This window comes from Elephas maximus, chromosome 10 (genome assembly GCF_024166365.1).
Source record: "Elephas maximus indicus isolate mEleMax1 chromosome 10, mEleMax1 primary haplotype, whole genome shotgun sequence".
Lineage (NCBI taxonomy): Eukaryota > Metazoa > Chordata > Mammalia > Proboscidea > Elephantidae > Elephas > Elephas maximus.
The window spans coordinates 116,844,126-116,864,339 of record NC_064828.1 but is presented as its reverse complement, the minus strand read 5'-3'; the positions used below and the strand labels follow the sequence as shown (position 1 = coordinate 116,864,339).

Here is a 20,214-nt window from a genome sequence, read left to right as displayed (position 1 = left end):
TCTGTTGTGATGTGGTCCTTCTCGTTTCTTATTCGGGTTATTTGTTTCCTTTCCTGTATTTCTTTAGTCAGTCTAGCCAATGGTTTATCAATTTTGTTAATTTTTTCAAAGAACCAGCTTTTGGCTTTGTTAATTCTTTCAATTGTTTTTCTGTTCTCTAATTCATTTAGTTCAGCTCTAATTTTTATTATTTGTTTTCTTCTGGAGCCTGATGGATTCTTTTGTTGCTCAGTTTCTATTTGTTCAAGTTGTCGAGACAGTTCTCTGATTTTGGCTCTTTCTTCTTTTTGTATGTGTGCATTTATTGATATAAATTGGCCTCTGAGCACTGCTTTTGCTGTGTCCCAGAGGTTTTGATAGGAAGTATTTTCATTCTCGTTGCTTTCTATGAATTTCCTTATTCCCTCCTTGATGTCTTCTATAACCCAGTCTTTTTTCAGGAGGGTATTGTTCATTTTCCATGTATTTGATTTCTTTTCCCTAGTTTTTCTGTTATTGATCTCTAGTTTTATTGCCTTGTGGTCTGAGAAGATGCTTTGTAATATTTCGATGTTTTGGACTCTGCAAAGGTTTGTTTTATGACCTAATATGTGGTCTATTCTAGAGAATGTTCCATGTGTGCTAGAAAAAAAAGTATATTTTGCAGCAGTTGAGTGGAGAGTTCTGTATAAGTCAACGAGGTCAAGTTGGTTGATTGTTGTAATTAGATCTTCCGTGTCTCTATTGAGCTTCTTACTGGATGTCCTGTCCTTCTCCGAAAGTGGTGTGTTGAAGTCTCCAACTATAATTGTGGAGGTATCTATCTCACTTTTCAATTCTGTTAAAATTTATGTATCTTGCAGCCCTGTCATTGGGTGCATATATATTTAATATGGTTATGTCTTCCTGATTAATTGTCCCTTTTGTCATTATATAGTGCCCTTCTTTATCCTTTGTGGTGGATTTAAGTCTAAAGTCTATTTTGTCAGAAATTAATATTGCTACTCCTCTTCTTTTTTGCTTATTGTTTGCTTGATATATTTTTTTCCATCCTTTGAGTTTTAGTTTGTTTGTGTCTCTAAGTCTAAGGTGTGTCTCTTGTAGGCAGCATATAGATGGATCGTGTTTCTTTATCCAGTCTGTGACTCTCTGTCTCTTTATTGGTGCATTTAGTCCATTTACATTCAGGGTAATTATAGATAAATAAGTTTTTAGTGCTGTCATTTTGATGCCTTTTTATGTGTGTTGTTGACAATTTCATTTTTCCACATACTTTTTTGTGCTGAGGCGTTTATCTTAGTAAATTGTGAGATCCTCATTTTCATAGTGTTTGACTTTATGTTAGTTGAGTCGTTACGTTTTTCTTGGCTTTTATCTTGAGTTATAGAGTTGTTATACCTTTTTGTGGTTACCTTATTATTTACCCCTATTTTTCTAAGTAAAAACCTAACTTGTATTGTTCTATATCGCCTTGTATCACTCTCCATATGGCAGTTCAATGCCTCCTGTATTTAGTCCCTCTTTTTGATTATTGTGATCTTTTACCTATTGACTTCCATCATTCCCTGTTATGTGTATTTTTTTTTTTTTAATTAATCTTACTTTGTTTGTTTTTGTGATTTCCCTATTTGAGTTGATATCGGGACATTCTGTTTTGTGACCTTGTGTTGTGCTGATATCTGATCTTATTGGTTCTCTGACCAAACAATATCCTTTAGTATTTCTTGTAGCTTTGGTTTGGTTTTTGTAAATTGTCTAAACTTGTGTTTGTCTGTAAATATCTTAATTTTGCTTTCATATTTCAGAGAGAGTTTTGCTGGGTATATGATCCTTGGCTGGCAGTTTTTCTCCTTCAGTGTTATGTCGTCCCATTCCCTTCTTGCCTGCATGGTTTCTGCTGAGTAGTCTGAACTTATTCTTATTGATTCTCCCTTGAAGGAAACCTTTCTTTTCTCCCTGGCTGCTTTTAAAATTTTCTGTTTATCTTTGGTTTTGGTGAGTTTGATGACAATATGTCTTGGTGTTTTTCTTTTTGGATCAGTCTTAAATGGGGTTCGATGAGCATCTTGGATAGATATCCTTTCGTTTTTCGTGATGTCAGGGAAGTTTTCTGTCAGGAGTTCTTCAACTATTTTTCTGTGTTTTCTGTCTCCCCTCCCTGTTCTGGGACTCCAATCACCTGCAGGTTATCCTTCTTGATAGAGTCCCACATAATTCTTAGGGTTTCTTCATTTTTTTTAATTCTTTTCTCTGATTTTTTTTTCAGCTATGTTGGTGTTGATTCCCTGGTCCTCCACATGTCCCAGTCTGCATTCTAATTGCTCGAGTCTGCTCCTCTGACTTCCTATTGCGTTGTCTAATTCTGTAATTTTATTGTTAATCTTTTGCATTTCTACATGCTGTCTCTCTATGGATTTTTGCAACTTATTAATTTTTCCACTATGTTCTTGAATAATCTTTTTGAGTTCTTCAACAGTTTTATCAGTGTGTTTCTTGGCTTTTTCTGTATTTATCCTAATTTCATTTGTGGTATCTTTAAGCATTCTGTAAATTAGTTTTTTATATTCTGTATCTGATAATTCCAGGATTGTATCTTCATTTGGGAAAGATTTTGATTCTTTTGTTTGGGGGGTTGGAGAAGCTGTCATGGTCTGCTTCTTTAAGTGGTTTGATATGGATTGTTGTCTCTGAGCCATCACTGGGAAACTAGTTTTTCCAGAAAATCCGCTAAAAAAAAAATGCAGTCAGATCCCTATCAGAGTTCTCCCTCTGGCTCAGGCTATTCGGATGTTAATGAAGCCGCCTGGGGAGGGTGGGGGAGGGAACAGAGAGATAGGAGAGTAGCACCTCAGAATATAGCCAGAGTTGCTTGTCTTGCTTGGAATGACTATTATATCTGAGATTCCCGCGGGCGCGTCGCCTATGTGTGCTGGCTGTGTGGAGATTGCCCCTGGGGGGTCTGGCCCGCTAGAGTCACGGTCAGATCCTCCGCTTCCAGCCCCACACCCAGCGTCAAGGCTCCCCTACTGGGACGGTGCACTCTCGACTCCAAAATCAGTCGCTGCCTCCCGGGGACTTCTCGTCCCTCCAGCCGCGTGGCCGTGCCGCCTCCGCGAACCAGTTGGGCCGCCTCCCGGGGTTAGTTCAGATGGGTGGAGCAGCTCCCCGTGCTTGTGCCGTGACCTAGTGTCCCGGCTGGGACGCTGTTCTCCCTGCTCCAATACCTGTCGCTGCCTCCCGGGGACTTCTCCTACCAGCTGCGTCCCACACCACCCGTGTGACCCGGCTGGGCCCCATCCCGGGGTTAGTTCAGGGGGGTGGAGCAGCTCTCCGTGTTTATGCCGTACCTGCGTCCAGTCCAAATCCCGGCAGGACGGTTCTCCGGCTGGGATGCTGCTCTTCCTGCTCCAAGACCAGTCACTGCCTCCGGGGGACTTCTCCTACCGGCTGCTTCCCACGCCGCCCGCGGAACCAGCTGGTCCCCCTCCCGGGGTTAGTTCAGGGGGGTGGAGCAGCTCTCTGTGCTTGTGCTGTACCTGACTGGTACGCTGGCTCCAGGCTCTGGAAACAATCGCTGCTTCCCCGTTTTAGTTCATTCTCCGTCTCTAAATCTGTGTTTGTTGTTCAGAATTCGTAGATTGTTATGTATGTGATCGATTCACTTGTTTTTCCGTGTCTTTGTTGTAAGAGGGATCCGAGGTAGCGTCTGCCTAGTCTGCCATCTTGGCTCCGCCTCCTCCACCTTCCATATTTTGACCTTTGTGTGTGAGTACCTTGCTGTGTGCTATAGAAGGAAATTTGGTGTATTCGTGCCTTGAATGGTGCCTAGGGGAATTTATTTTTTGATGTCATGAAAGAACGTGTGCTTACAACTTGAGCTCAAAGGACAACATTAGATCAAGATTTCACTTTGTTATCAAGGCCGGTTCTCAGTAATTATGTTAAACATTTTTGTGCATTTCTTTTTGATAAGGGATGAATGTTTTAAAAGCTTTTTTTCTTTCTGTGGAGATAACAGTAATGTTATGTATCTAACTCGTAAGATTGTGCAGATGAGTCCTGTATAGTGCGTAGAACAGAGCCAGGCCCTCGAAAGTGATCAATACCCGTCAGCTGCAGTAACACTGCTAATGTGTTACTTCACCCGCTGTTTACGTTTTCCAGAGCCTTCCTCGTTTCTTGATTACAAGAAAATAAAGCATGGAGCTTTTTCATAATGAGTCTGTTAACACCTTCTTTTGAACTAAGATCTTATATCCTTAAAAGTTCAGCTTGTGAAATAGGGCATATTAGACAGACATGAATGAAGACTGGCTTACATTTTCCTGGTTGAGTATGTGTGTCAAAATAAATGGTTTTGAATAGTAAAATGATCGAGTTGATTTAACAATGAAAGGCAAGATGATTCTTAACTATGAAATAATGATTCCAAAACATAGCTTCATAACATACTCATATTAAATACATATACATTATATTAGTGAGTGTGACGTTAGCTTTTTCCCTGAAGTTGTTGATTGATACTAAAGGATAATGAATAGGCAGTTGACACGAAGCAGAGGAATTCTGAGTGCCAAAGAGCTCAACGTCCGTTATTTTCTTCCTGTGAACTTAGTGATTAGGAGTTTTGTGGGTGTAGGCTTACTGCAGGGAGACGGGGCGGGGTGTTTTTAACAGTAGCTCTAATGTAGTCTGATTTATAAGATACTTTGTTTGTGGCTTGAGATCCGTTAAATTCAATTAAAAATCAATTAAATGCACAGGATTTGTTTTTCATTTAAGTATTTATATATCCTATCCTTCTCAGTTTGCCATTTTATAGCTTTCAGAGTTTTATACTTTTACATCTTTTTAGAGAATTCTCCAGGGGACTTGATGGCACTTGGTCCTGGTGGTGGGGTACTGACTTTTAAACTTCAGGTCGTTGCGAAGCATCTGTTTAGTGCTCTGTACCGTGACTCGGAATCGATGGCACACAACAACAACAATAACTGTATTTGCTGTAGTCTTGGTACTTTTTAATTATTTTATGTGTACTTTGCAGTATTGATGTGAGTTACATTTGTTCATAATTGATAAAACAAAAACTCAAGAGAGGTTAGGTGGCTCAGGGCCATGCATCCCATTAATTATCATTATACATTTATATATGGCATCTCATCTCAGAGGAGCTCAAGGCACTTAAATCTCCTAGTGATTTTAGACATAAAGTATTAAAGACAGCTAAAGCCTAACTAGCCACCCATTTGCCGTTCTGCCATAAATTGCCCTTGAAACACCTCAGCTTTGCTACAAGTCCCATTTAGCATTAGTGGTGCAAGTCATGCAACCCTCAGAGAAGATGTGAATGAAGAGGGGTTATAGTAATTCCAGCACAGAATACGCCAAGATGTTAGTCTCTAGACTGTACGATCCATCGGATGTGTGCGGTCGTCTTTTCCGCGTTTGTGGTGACTACAAGTTTGATCATATTGTTGACGTTTTGTAGTCCTTATGATATGATTTATGTTAGTATCAAAAAGACCATTGTTGCCAAGAAGTTGGAAGTTGGATTTACTGTTTACGAAAAGTGCCTTTGGGAGATATTTCTAAACCAAACCAAACCCATTGCCATGGAGTCGATTCTGACTTTTATGAGAATGTGGTGAGAGTGTGTTCTCGTGCAGGTAGTGTTCCCGCAGGCCATGTGATCAAGGTTCGCTTGCTTCTCAGCTCACCTCTGCCCATAGCTGAGTGTTCCTTCTGGGAGAATGAGCGACATAGGGTGTTGAAGCAGCTCTTTCTCTAGTCTCCTGTCTTCTTTTTGCTTCATTCCTCTGGGCAGAACTTCACGAGGGACATACACTCACTCCACAGAAGCACTAGCCTAAGCAAATCATGCTGGCTTGTAAAAGGAGTGCTTTTTACTAAAAAATGCACCACCCGTGGAGCAGGCGAGCAGTTCTGATCCTCAGCCAGACGAAGTTTTCTTCCTGTGTTCTGGCAGGGTCTCCAGATCCGCCAATGTCTTCGACACGTTGATGGGAATTAGCAGTGATTTTTGGTGTACCGTTTTCAGTTACAGTGAGTCCTTATTTCTTCACGGTATTATAAGAATGGGATAGTTTGAACAGGTGAAGAACATAGATATTCCAAACTTTTATGTTAGCCACATGTCTAAACATTTTATTTCCTAAACCCTTTTCCTCAGACCTGTTAATAATTAGCAAAATTGTTTGAATTGTACAACTTCTGCTTCCATGGGAGATACCTAAACGTGAGACAGCTGACGACAGAAAGATCTCAGTCTGAACGATTAAACAGCAGTAACAGCACCAGAAAAACGAAGTCGGAGTTAGGCCATGAAGTCACGTGTGTCTTACACTGATGTAAAAAATTGATCCTCCTCAGAATGAAATCCCGTGGAAGTTGGATTCCATTGCATACTTAAGAAGACTCACTAACAGAGCTCTGAAAGGGTTTCTTACAGGGGTTACATGAAGACGGACAGTTCTGGAAATTAAAGGTGTGCGTGTGTGCACTGAATGCTTCTACAGCAGCTGAGCCACTCTTGGCTTTAATCTCCTTTACGACATCAGTTCTCCAGCTTAAGGAGGAAGCCTGTGAGGCTCTGAGTACACAGTAGATGCTTAGTAAATGCCTGGTGGTGCTCAGCCCCTCTGCGGAGACAGAGCTCGTTTTATTGTGGAAGGAAGTTGCAGCGCTCAGTGTTCTTACTGTACCTTTTATCCCTGAGGCTCATGTAAAAGAACCAATCACATTAATGCACGCTGACAGAATATTTGTAGGTTATCCTTGGAATTCAGCTGTCCCTCTTTTTACGTTACTTAATCATTTCCCAACCCACTTTCCATATTTTCATTTCTTCTCCTTCCAGTTATGTCTCTGACCTTTTCCCGATTTTTCTGAAAACGTGGTTGTAATTACTTAACGTCCATTTAAACATTACACAGCTTTTGAAGGATTTGTATTAAAATATGAACTCCTATCTTTATTTTTACGTAATAGTTGCTCTGCAGGGGCCGATCTGTAGATATTTGTGTGTAAAATCCTGTGCTAAACTCAGCAAGGCCTAGGGAAGTGTGAAACCATTGCCCTTGAAGAGCATGCCTATAGGGGAGAAATGGGTGGGGGTGGGGGAGGAGGCTTATCTTAAGCCAAGCACACGCAAGTGTGTGTACCATAACTCTTTAGAAAATAATACAGTAAAAAACGACTGGAAACTGCTACTTCATCCTAAAAAGTCACACAGGGAAGCGGCATAGTTTTTTGGAAAGGAAATTTGAATAAAAATGAAGAGCACTGATTTCTAGATTTTCCAACACCACCAGCCAAGGCACGTTGAGCACATTCTCTAGGGCTTTCTTCTGTTCCCAGCCTCGGTTTTTTCTGCCTATACAGTGGATTTTAACTAAGTTCACTGGTTTTGGGAATATGGCGGCATAACAAGATGGGTTTGCTTTACTTTCACAGAAGGCATGTTCCATAGAGTTTCTTTTGAGTTACTGTTAAGGAATGTAATAGTTTGTAAATGGTGTGTATTTGCACGGTGATTTCAAGAGGCCTTAAATAAGATGAACTGATTAGCACAATTTGCATATTTGTATTTAGAGTTTTTTGTTCTCTGATACATGTGTAATACCACTTAGAATTTTTAGGCTGTACATTATAAGTTTCTGTGGTCAAGATGTACAGCTTTCGTAACTAAACGACCACCACCACTGTGCCTGGATGCGCGTTTCCTTTGGGTACAGCCGTGCATCTGATTGGCATTTCTTAGAGACTGCTGAACACTTCTAGAGGTGATCTCCTGATGCTTGACTTGGGAAGCAAAGAAACGGTCTTTGGGTTTTGCCTCTGAAGATTTTTATATCTTTTCCATGAAGACAACTTTAAGCCTGTAACTGGTCTCCAGCCAGTGTTTAGATGATTAGTAAATTCTCAGTCCAAACGCATCTATCTGATTTGTCTTCCGCTTTCTAAATTGGAAGTGAGAAGCAGCTAATTAACTAAAATTTAGCCTAGCATATCTGAGCACTTCAGAAACGCAGTAAGTAACATATACTGTAATGCCCTTTGAAATAATCCTCAAACCTAACTTCTTGAAGAAATTTTGACTGTGCTGACTTAAAAGAAAACTCTACTAAGTTTGTTCTACAAGTTAGTCTTGTGTGTCATATATTATTTTGGTTTTATTTATAAACACAAATAAAGGCACCAGGGGGACCAGGAGATACAGAATGGAACCGAATCAGAGATTTAACACAGTCATTGTGTAAAGCCATTTTTCTGTTCAGACCAAAATGCGCACTATCTGAAGCCTGAAAAGGTTGACAAGTCATAAAAGGAAGCTCTCAGAGAAACAGGAGAGAGAAGGATACAGCCAGCGGGTTGTTTGGAATTTTACTCACTGGCTCATAAAATGAGTAAATTACGGAGCTATGGGTGAACTGCGAGTTTTGCTTTGTTTTGTTTTAATTAGTCCTGGCCTGAAGGCCATCGGCCCTCTGTGTCCAAGCTACATACATTGGCAGAAGAGTTGAGCAGGAGGTCCCAGGTGGGTCAGTGCAGCCCACACTGCTTATCGCATGCAGACTGCCGAAGACACAGGTGTTGCTTTTGTTGGCTGAATACTGTCTGATTTTCATAGCTGCGCAGTTCACCTGCGTGAAGATTCGGCAAGCTCCTTTTTTTTTTTTATTAAATGAGCTTGAAAACAAGATGAATGCACCAGGTTCTTGGGTGAACGCATTGGATAGCTGCTTTTATATGAGCATTTAAAAGTCTGTCCCCCTGAAATTAGAAAATGCTTTCTCTCCTGTATGGAAGGCAAGGCCGTGTTGCAATATTCCTCCTTAATTTCGGTCCGAACGAACCAAAGTGTCTGTGTTTATTCCTGCCTAATGCATCACAAATCTGCTGACACGCTAACCTTGGAGCCTCGGCTGGCGTTAATCAGGCCCGTGCACCGGCAGCAAAGATGTACGTAATGCGCTCCCTCAGTGCGGTTTGCATATGGAAGTCCTCACGGGGGAGCTGCCCTATGCCAGCTGAGGGTTACCTGCCCACTGCAGTTATTGTGTGTAATTATCGAACCAATCTGTTCAGCCCAGCAGGGTTTAGATGGTAATCATGAAGCAACACTTTGGAAAAGATAGATGTAAGGCACTCTCCCCTTCTCTCATCAGCCCTGTGAAGTTGCAGCCCTCTTGCAGCTATTTGTGAGAAGCAATACTCCATATACAGATCTGCCAAATGAATGCCTTTCCGAGTCGCTTTAGGCTGAGTCACCTTGTTATTTTTGTATATGAGAAGCATTTTCTTCAGGAACGTGGTGGGTGTCTCTCTGAGCTCTGATCTTCCCACAGCCACCTTAAGGTGATTCCGAAACAGCGGGATTAATTGTAATACATAGATAATAACGCTCCTGACCACTTGGAGGCTTGAAGAGAGCTCAGCTTTCCCATCGAGTTTTCTTTGGAACAGAACCCATCGTTGCCATTAGGAAAAAGAACAGCGTGCTGTCAGCAGGGATTATACCCTTTTATAGCGATACAAAAAACGGCCTGAAGCAAGGGAAATTCTCAGATAAAGTTTAACCTGATATTAATTGTTAGAAAGTATAAGCGAGGGCTTTCTGTCACATTGTCCATCTCTAAAATTTGGAACATTCACCAGACGGCTTCCTAAAGATGCCCACTTGTCTTAGGTAACTTATAGAGCTTCGAGCATACGGTTTGGATGGTAACGTGTTTACATTTGAGAACCCATGGGATGAAGTTGTATCAAAAGCACAGAGTCCGTGTCTATTACCGCTGTCCCTCTGTAATTATACCTTCATATAGGGATGGTAAGTAACTTAAAAACTTTTTACACAGAACTGGAATATTTAGAAAATGCTATACTGACAGAAAGGGATAAAAAGAAATTGAATGAACACTTGGGAAGAATGGATAGTGTCAGAATATAAGCGTTAACTCCAAATAGCACTCGACTAGAAAATAGGAAGAGTCTCTTGGAAACCCTGGTGGTGTAGTGGTTAAGAGCTATGTCTGGTAACCAAAAGGTCAGCAGTTGAATCCACCAAGTGCTCGTTGGAAACTCTATGGGGCAAGTTCTCCTCTCTCCTGTATGGTCACTATGAGTTGGAATCGACTTGACAGCAACAGGTTTGGTTTGGAAATCCTGGTGGCATAGTGGTTAAGAGCTATTGCTGCTAGCCAAAAGGTCGGCAGTTCGAATCCACCAGCTGCTCCTTGGAAGCCCTGTGGGGCAGTTCTGCTGTGTCCTCTAGGGTTGCTGTGAGTCCATTTGACGGCAACAGGCTTAGTTTTTTTTTGGTTTAATGTCCGATAAGCTTGTAAATTTACTTGTTTGACCATCAGACCACATCTAGACCACATCTCTTTCTTTATTTTTCTTTTTATATGTAAGAAGCGAAAGAAAGAAGTTGAAGAAAACACAGAATCTAGCGTCGAAGATATGGATTGCACAAGTGTAAAGACACAGGAGGCCCCACAACCTCGTAAGTTGAACCATCTTTCTCAGCTTCTTCTATATATAAACACAGGTGTCATTTCTTCCCACTAGAGCAGGGATTAACTGTTTAGGTTATAACACTCTGATTTTATCGTAAAGTGACGTATGAGAAGACTGTGTCTCTGTACATTATGTACCACCATGTCTCTTGTACACACACTGTCTTATTTCCTCTTCACAATCGTCATGAAGTTGGGACGGGAGCTACTCTTTGCGGATTTGGAGCCTGAGACACTGAGCATTTAAGTGACAGAGCCATTGTGAAAGGGTTAGAGGTAGAGACCAGAAGTGTTGACTCTGGGGCCACATCTTTCCACTTCCTCACGCTGATCCGTAACTCCAGGATGATAATTCACGTCAGGGTCAGCCAGTGAGTACAGGGCTCATTGCAGCTGCCAAATTCCACTTGTCTCAGTTGCCTCATGGCTCCTTTAAAGTCTGCCTGCTCTTCTTTTCTCTCCATAAGTTGGGAGGCAAGGGACTCAAACCTCAAACCATCTCTTCTCAAAACTTTTGAAGCAAAAAGCAAGATACGCAGTCCCTGGGCTATTTTCCTTAGATGGCTCTAAGGAGAAGGCCCAAGGCACTTCCAGCGTGGAGTGCTTTCAGAGTGACACTAGTGAAGGGAGCAGCTTCTGTAAGGGCATAGCTAGGCCGGACGTTGGCCTGGTGGATTGGTAAACGGCCAGGCCAGGAGTTGTAGGCACAGCGAGGCCGGGCTTTGGCCTGGTGGATTGGTAAACGGCCAGTCCAGGAGTTGTAGGCACAGCGGGGCCGGACTTTGGCCTGGTGGATTGGTAAACGGCCAGTCCAGGAGTTGTAGGCATAGCAGGGCCGGACCTTGACCTGGTGGATTGGTAAATGGCCAGTCCAGGAGGTGTAGGCACAGCTAGGCCGGACTTTGGCCTGGTGGGTTGGTAAACGGCCAGTCCAGGAGTTGTAGGCACAGCGGGGCCGGACTTTGGCCTGGTGGATTGGTAAACGGCCAGTCCAGGAGTTGTAGGCACAGCGGTAGGTGACTCAGAAAAGGAAAAGAAAAACAGGTTCTGTGTTTCATAAGAAGGAAGACTTTTTTTTCCCGATTCGCCTCTTCTCTGTCCACCTTAAGTTTATCATTTTGTTGGTCTTGAGAAATGTTCCTTGATCTCAGACAGAAAGGGCTTGCTTGTGGAAACGTTTCATTAGAGCAGGAGCGTCCTGCTGAGTCTGACCAGTCTTGTGTTTACTTCCCTTTGACAGTGACCCTGGTTCCTGCTTTCGAAAAGCAAAGTATTCAACTTTGAAAACGCATCTTGTTCACTCTGCTTTTTTAAATGTTTTCTTCATTTTATGTACCGTGTTTTTATGCAGGTAGTGCGTGTCTTCTATGTTTGTTTGCCAGCCGTGCCCTTTCCCCATGAGATATTTTTGTAAGTGTGCTTTCCTAATTTTTTTTATAGCAACGTGTGAAGAAAACTGGCATAGCAGCTACAAAAGTACTCATGGGGAGGGCGTGGTTGACAAACGTAGAACGCACGTGTTATTTACGTAAAAAGGTGGTATGTGGATAGGAGATCCTTAGGTCTGTCTTAATCGACCAAGAGAATACTTGAGCTCTCTGAAGACGGAGTAGGTGTCTCCTCCCTGGAGGCTGAGGGTTTTGTGGTAGTCCCTCTGTCCTGCTGCTGTCTCCCATTCGCTCCTGTCTTCCCTCCTTCCTGTCTTGTTCCTTCTGTTATTAGGAAGTGAGGAGTCCCAGGGAGCCGTGCATCGAAGCATGTCTCAGCCAGAGGCTGGCAGCAGCAGCAGCTACGACAGTGAGTGAGAGCAAAATTAAGGCGCCTTCGTGAAGTTAGAGTCGTAGTCTTACTGGAACAACAAATCCTTACTCTGTAGAACTGGCTGTTCTCGTTTAGGCCTGGGCCTGCCTCGTGGCGGTGAGGGTGGCGCCCCTCCATCTCTAAGGTGAACCACGGGGAGAGCGAGCCTCTCCTGACGCCCGAGGGGTGTGACCGCCTGAACTTGCTCAACGAGCGTCGGAGGCGTCCATTGAGATGCAGAAATGGTTTTAAATTATGCTGTAATTATGAAAAATGTTTTTTTATACCTTAAGTTTTAAAGAAGACCCTCATACTGTTGGTTCTTACTATGAGAAAAATACTGGGTTTTAATTAATTTTAGTAATGACAAAAGACCCATAGGTGATAAAAAGAGAACAGTTCAGATTTTTTGACATAAATTTTTAAGAAGATAGCAATTAATCAAATGCCCCCTTATTCATATTAGCTCTGAATTGCTTTACTTAAATGCTGTTCATTTTCCCATTGCAGTTCATTTTGTTGCCTAAAGTATTAGGTTATTTAAGGTATTTTACTATCTAAATACTCATGAATGAGAGAACTATTACCTAAGACGATACGATGTTGCGCCTAACCAAAAAACAACAACAAAAAAAAAAGCTGAGGGTTCAAGAAAATGTGTATATTTGTATTTGTTAGTTTATAGTAACTTGAAGGAAAAGGAACATTTTTACTTTGGATTTTTTTTTGTTTGTTTTAAAGAAATATAAATACGATTCAGTGAATTCTGTGTTTCAGGGCTTTAAGATTTTGTGTCATAAATGTATTTCAAGAGCGTTTACCTCTACCAGCAGCTTTAGAAATGTCAGTTTCTTCATTAACAATTTTATTTTCAAACACAATTTATGGTTTACAATATAGTAAGAGATTTTTCTCACTGTGTGATCTTTCAGAATGCTGTGCCTGGCAAAATGGGAGCAACTTTCCTTTGATATCTATTTAGACCACTTTGAAAGCATGTATAATTTTCTGGATACACCTAAACTCACTTTGAATAGTCGGGGGTCTGCTGTGTAAGAATGCATTCTGAAAGCTTTCAGAATGTGTATTGTGTAGGTTTTCTCAAAGAACGAGAGGGGGTGGCGGGGTGGTTTTCAAGAAGAACAGAGGCCTCTAATCCTTTTATTTTTATGCAAGGCATGATTTTTACCAATTGAGAAAATTTGGTTATTTGCTGCAAGTAATTTTTCTCCCTACAAAATGATAAGCATTAAAAAACCATGCATATTCTGGCATTTCAAAACCATGCCAAAATTTCAGAGTTGTACTAAATGTGAGTTACTGTAGCCATGATATTTATGGCTGGTGTGCCCTGTCCCTACTGTTGTTAGAAGGAGTCTGTCCTACTTCTTGTTGGTGTTATTTTCGACATACCTTGAATTTTGGACCATTCCTGGGAATTCTTTGAGGAAGGTAATAATGTATGTTTTATCTCTTGTATAGCCATGGGCTAGTATTTTTAAAGGCACGTTACAGAGAATTTCTCTCTTATTTTTTTTCCTTCTGTGTTGTAAAACCATAGAAGAATATCCCAAATTTACATACTTTATTTTTCAGATATTAAATTTCTACCCATTAATCTTATGATTGGCCTTTTATAAGTTGGAATTGGCTCAACAGCAATGAGTTTGTTTTTTTTGGGGGGGGGAGGTTAGTGTATTATAAAATTGGTTATATTTTGAAGAGACAAAAAGAGAAATAGATACTTTTCTGCAACCATCAGAATTGATTACTAGGGGAAGTTCCGAAATGATACATGTAGCAAAGTCGTCAGGTGACATAAGATTGATTCTAGATGGTGATAGCCTTTTTAGTGGCTGTGAGGAGCTATAACATCTAGATCGAAGGGGGTAAACGGCAGCGATATTTAGGAATAAAAGGTCAGATTTGGATGTTAAAGAGATAATACTGTGAGTGTAGCTACAGTTGTCGTCACTTCAGAGTCCTTCGTAATGTAGCCAGCGAGCCCGAGCCTGCTGAAAGGGAGAAGGGCTGTAGGGTTTGTTATTGGCCTTGGCTTTGTGGTACCCCATTATGCTTATCTCAAATGATCACATTCACAGTTCTCTATACAGACTTAATTTCAAAATTCTTGAAATAAAACACTGAAGATCTACCATGGGGTATTTTTAATAGAACCCTCTCTCACAAAATTAAAGAAAAGCCTCAGATGCTTGGACTGGCTTTAGTATAGTCTATTATAAGTAGCAAAAAAAAAAAAAAAAGATACTTACATAAGTTTGAAGTTTGCTTTAATTGAACTGTATGCCAATTGAATAGAAACTAGAACTTGGAAAAGTAAAATACACTAATTTCGTAAACTGACCTTCCAATTAAGTAACTAAATAAATATGCAGTCTGCAGACCTTTAGAATGGACACACAGTTAGACGAGTATGAGAGGCGGTTGTCCTTGGAGAGAAGCAGCCTTGATCCCTGTGTGGTTAGCACATCCATCAAGCGCCAGGCTGCTGCAGTGCCCCGGGCTGTGGTGCCCTGCTCTGTCCCTGCAGAGGACGCAGGGGCCTGGGAGGACCTGGGGAACACGGACACCTCACCTGCCGGCCACACGCAGTCGCCATGGTGCTTAAGCGCCCCTTCTGACTGTGTGCCAGCTGGTGGGAGAGCACCCTACTGGGGTGGTGGAGTGGGGGCGGTAGTTGGGGGAAGGGTCTCCTGGGTGTGCGGAATTCCCACGCCCCCATCTGGAGAATCACTGATTTAGTCCCACCCCGGGGTCTGGGGGTAGGAACTGTCATAGGCTCGCCTACCTGACAGGACACTTTTCTAAAAGGCTGCTCAGTGGGTTCATTTAATTCCTAGTGGAAAAGGCTTTCTATTTTGGGATAGCCCAGTACTTTCCTGCCAAAAGAGCATACCGATAACAGGCTTTAAAAAGCAAAACGTTTAGAGGGAAATGTCTTGCTTTTTGTATGTGTAGCCTCCTCGTGTCCTCCGAGGGGACGGACGCTTATGTGGTTGCTGTGGTTTACAGTTGGAGGGGGTGGTCTCCACTTCACCACAAAAGTTTTGGGGAGAAATACGTTGGTGACAGTGTAAGCTGGGCACCCATCACCAGTGAGAGAGTTCTGAGGTAACTTCAAGACTGGAAGCTAGGTATGGCTGGCACATTTTTCTGACATACCGAAAAACTGAAACTCCCAAATTCCCAGGCTATTAGCAATTATACCTTGGTGAACAAATTTCATCTTCACAGACATCATGGTCAGTGAGACTTGTAAATATTAATAGCTATACGGTACGTGGAAACCCTGGTGGCATAGTGGTTAAGTGCTACGGCTGCTAACCGAAGGGTCGGCAGTTTGAATCCGCCAGGTGCTCCTTGGGAACTCTATGGGGCAGTTCTGCTCTGTCCTGTAGGGTCGCTATGAGTTAGAATCGACTCGATGGCATTGGGTTTGGGTTTTATACAGTACATAGAAATATTTACATTTTTGTTCTTTTGCTTTTATAAAATAATAATTCACGATTTAAATTTCTTTCTTTTTCTCTAAAGGTTTAAGAACCAGAAAGAGAGTCCAGAAGTAAATCAAATGCTGTGAACCAATTTTTCTTTTCTTCGATTTTTTTTTTTTAATTTTGAGTGTTTCATTTTCCTGTGAGTCTGTTATGAGGGTTTGGGGGGCGGTGATAATTAAATATATGTCTTTGAAAAGCATTTGTAAACTTTTTTATTAAAATACTTTGTCAATTTATTAAAGACTAATTTATAAAATTCCAAAATCCAGATATTATATGCTCTTGAAGCTACCCGTGCCGTGTGACTGAGGGCTGCATATAAGAAGTTACTATAACTTGCACTGTTCTAACCAGTGTGCGTTGTTGACCAAGTGGATAAAATGTTTGACCAAGTCCTCACTCATAAGAAAATACAGCACTTAAAATAGAAGTCACTTTTGCTTGGTAAAAAAGCATACTTTGTTGAGAAAGTAAGGTTTGGTGTGTGTTGATTTAGTTCAGTTCCCCAAGCACCTATTAAGTGCCTGCTGTATGACATGGAAGGTACAAAGAAGGGAAAGGAATGTGTAAGAAGGAGGGTGAGTACACCTGGGAGAGAGAAGCTGCACACATCTGAAAAGCCAAATGGAAGGACTATGCGCGCAAGCAGCAGAAGAAGAAAACAGACGGTGAATTATCAAGTGTTGGCATGATCAAGGATTTTTAAAGACTGACTTCGTTTTGAGGAGGCCTGGTGGGGCAGTGGGTAGGCGCTTGGCTGCTGACGGAAAGGTCGGCAGTTTGAACCCACCAGCCGCTTCCTGGGAGAAAGACGTGTCAGGCTGCTTCTGTAAAGCTTTATGGCCCTGGAAGCCCCACGGAGCAGATCTCCTGTGTCCTGCAGGGTCACTGAGAGTCGGAATCTACTTGCCAGTGGTGGGTTTGGTTTTGGACTTCCTTTGAGGGGGGAAAAAAAAAAAGAAAAAAAAAAATTTTTTTTTTTTTTTTTTTTTTGAGGAAATCCTGTGAACTAACTAGATACATGTAGCCTGTTGCCCATTCACAGAAGATTATTTTTCTTATGAGTTTCATTTTTTTTTTTTATAACATACAGTAATTTGCCAGGTAAACCAAGCACTTTACAGTTTTAGTGATTAGAAATTTTAAGATGTGGAATTTTTCTAAGTTGCTTTGGGAACAAAAGCTTGGAATTCTAACATATTTATGTACAGTTGCAAGATACATTCCTCAAATTTTACTTTGTCAGATAATTTGGGATTGGACTGTGTTTCCTAAAGGGTGGTTTACCTTCCCACTTGTAGACGTACAGTGTTCTGAGGTGGCGTGTAGACACCATTTTATTTTAATACCTAAGTATTTTAATGGTGTTCCAAATCTAACGAGCACGTGAAACTGGTGATTTCTCTACCTCTTAAGACGAGCCTAAACCCGATATTTCAGTTTTTAAAAAATGAATTAATTTGGGAGAAAAAAAAGTAAATAATAATACAAGTGGTACGTGACATATAAATCGTCAAGGTTGTACCAAACAGTGAGAAACACTGCGCCAGCACAGAGCCTGTAACTTGTGACTCTCTGATGTGGGTATGTAACTGTCATAGGAAGCACTTATCACTGTGGTGGTCGGTTGTGGAAATGCAGAGAGATCTGAGGCCTCCCCTCTGCAGGGCCGTTGTCCAGAGGCCCCCGACGTTCTACCTGTGCGTCCTTAGACACTCGGGGATCGGACTTATCACTGTGGTGGTCGGTTGTGGAAATGCAGAGAGATCTGAGGCCTCCCCTCTGCAGGGCCGTTGTCCAGAGGCCCCCGACGTTCTACCTGTGCGTCCTTAGACACTCGGGGATCGGACTTATCACTGTGGTGGTCGCTTGTGGAAATGCAGAGAGATCTGAGGCCTCCCCTCTGCAGGGCCGTTGTCCAGAGGCCCCCGACGTTCTACCTGTGCGTCCTTAGACACTCGGGGATCGGACTTATCACTGTGGTGGTCGGTTGTGGAAATGCAGAGAGATCTGAGGCCTCCCCTCTGCAGGGCCGTTGTCCAGAGGCCCCCGACGTTCTACCTGTGCGTCCTTAGACACTCGGGGATCGGACTTATCACTGTGGTGGTCGGTTGTGGAAATGCAGAGAGATCTGAGGCCTCCCCTCTGCAGGGCCGTTGTCCAGAGGCCCCCGACGTTCTACCTGTGCGTCCTTAGACACTCGGGGATCGGACTTATCACTGTGGTGGTCGGTTGTGGAAATGCAGAGAGATCTGAGGCCTCCCCTCTGCAGGGCCGTTGTCCAGAGGCCCCCGACGTTCTACCTGTGCGTCCTTAGACACTCGGGGATCGGACTTATCACTGTGGTGGTCGGTTGTGGAAATGCAGAGAGATCTGAGGCCTCCCCTCTGCAGGGCCGTTGTCCAGAGGCCCCCGACGTTCTACCTGTGCGTCCTTAGACACTCGGGGATTGGACTTTGGTCAGGGTTTCTCCTGCTTGCTGTAAATGTTGGATTTCAGGACTTGTCAGCCTTAGGGTCCCTGGTGTATTTGCAACACCTAAATCGACTCTCAGGTGCTGCTGCAAACACTGACACTTAAAATAGGATAAAAGGTGTGTGGTCCTTTTTTGTGTATACGCCTTAGCCTTTTTATTTCTCAAAACAGAAAAACATGTTGGTTAAATATTAAGAAAACAAATATTCCCTTCTGTATTGTTTTTTACAAGTGCTGGCATTTTCTCGAATGTTACCCTGTCAGCAGGAATTCATGACACACCGCTGGCCACAGTCGCCAGTGTGATGCGTCAGCTCTGCCCCTTGTTCCGCTAAGGTTTCACTCCTGCCTCACACGGTTTGTTCCCGCCACCTTTATTTTATTTTTTTGAACGGCTAAGCAACCTTGCCTTTCTAAATTGTGCATTTTCCCTTGCTTTTTTCGGCTCTGTATTTAGTATTTTTATTTTGCATTGTTTTTATTTTCTCTCCGATCCCCACGTTGTGTGGACTTGTCATTCCCTGTTCTCCCGTCATAGCCTAACTTCCTTGTCCTGACGCATATCCTTACACCATTTGTCCTGCCTTCTCTGCAGCTTTCTGTAGTCGCCAGTGATCTGACAGTTCCTGGTCTGTTTGGACATGAGGACTTGCTCTGGGCTCTTGTCCATCCACACAGCAGGGGCCATACGGCCTCTCACCTGTGTAGAAAGCAGCTCTGAGTGCTTGCTAACCAGCTAAGCCCTGAAGCAAAATAGCTTCTGGGTGTTCTTCAGCAGTGACCTCTTAAGACAAATAAAACGCTAATAGGCCAGAGCAGTAAAGCCTGGTTATTTCTTTGAATTACTAGGTTACGTGTACATATGAAGGCCCAGGCTGCATAGCAGTAAATTAGTGGTGGAAATATAAATATATGTGTTTGAGTGTGTGTCATGGAATCCCCTGGTGGTGCAGTGGTTAAGCACTCGGCGACATACTGAAAGGTTGGCGGTTCAAGCCCACTCAGAGGTACCTCAGAAGAAAAGCCTGGCAGTCTGCTTCCAAAAGGCCGCAGCTGCTGAACACCCTGTGGAGGACAGTTCTGCTCTGACACACGTGGGGGCGCCGTGAGTCAGAACTGAATCAGTAGGGACTGTTGTTTGGTTTATCTGTGTATGTATGTTGAGCATTATATGCTCGCTTATTCTGTAAGTCTTATTTTTAATGCTTTGTTCTGGTTATCAAGGTATATGAATAATGCATGGTCACTGGAGAAAATTTAGAACATACAGAAAAGTGTCAAAAAAGAAAACAGCCCTCCTGCTGCCACTTCGTATTTTGACACATTTTCTCCAGTCCAGTCTGTGCATTTCTGTCTTTAAGTATTATCATACTTTATTTTTTTATTTTTATTGTGCTTTAAGTGAAAGTTTACAAATCAAGTCAGTCTCTCACATACTCCCAATTGCTCTCCGCCTAATGAGACAGCCCGCTCCCTCCCTCCACTGTCTCTTCTTGTACCCATTTCGTCAGCTTCTAACCCCCTCTACCCTCTCATCTTGCCTCCAGGCAGGAGATGCCAACATAGTCTCAAGAGTCCACCGGATCCAAGAAGCTCACTCCTCACCAGCATCCCTCTCCAACCCATTGTATCATACTTTCTGTGAAATTTTATATTCTGCTTTTTTAAAGCTAACATTAAGTCAAGCCTAAAGGAGGTATTTCAATTTTTAAAAGTGAATTGTTTTGGAAAAAATTACGTAAATTATGATACAGGCGGTACGTGGACGAATGAGATGTTGCAGTGTTGTTACAGATACTTCGTGGATACCATTTTTCTGCATCCGTGGTGTTTTTCTCTTCTGGATGTATGTGACTTTCATGATCATTTCCCTACTATTGGACGTTACGCTTGCTTCCAGTGTT

At 42.4% G+C, this 20,214-nt stretch overlaps 1 protein-coding gene across 5 annotated transcripts in view; it reads left to right on the top strand.

The window, feature by feature from the left end:
• VRK1 (VRK serine/threonine kinase 1) overlaps window positions 1-19,571 on the top strand; it is a 136,939-nt gene extending 117,368 nt beyond the window's left edge. For 3 of the 5 annotated variants that reach the window (XM_049897670.1, XM_049897669.1, XM_049897668.1), the window contains exon 12: window positions 10,414-15,838. In XM_049897670.1, the coding sequence (XP_049753627.1) occupies window positions 10,414-10,569 (156 nt within the window). In that variant the 3' untranslated portion in view covers window positions 10,570-15,838. Of the gene's footprint in view, window positions 1-10,413; window positions 15,839-15,872 lie in introns of those variants that run through there. The other 2 variants (XM_049897673.1, XM_049897671.1) reach the window with 2 other exon arrangements.
• The last annotated feature ends 643 nt before the right edge of the window (window positions 19,572-20,214 follow it).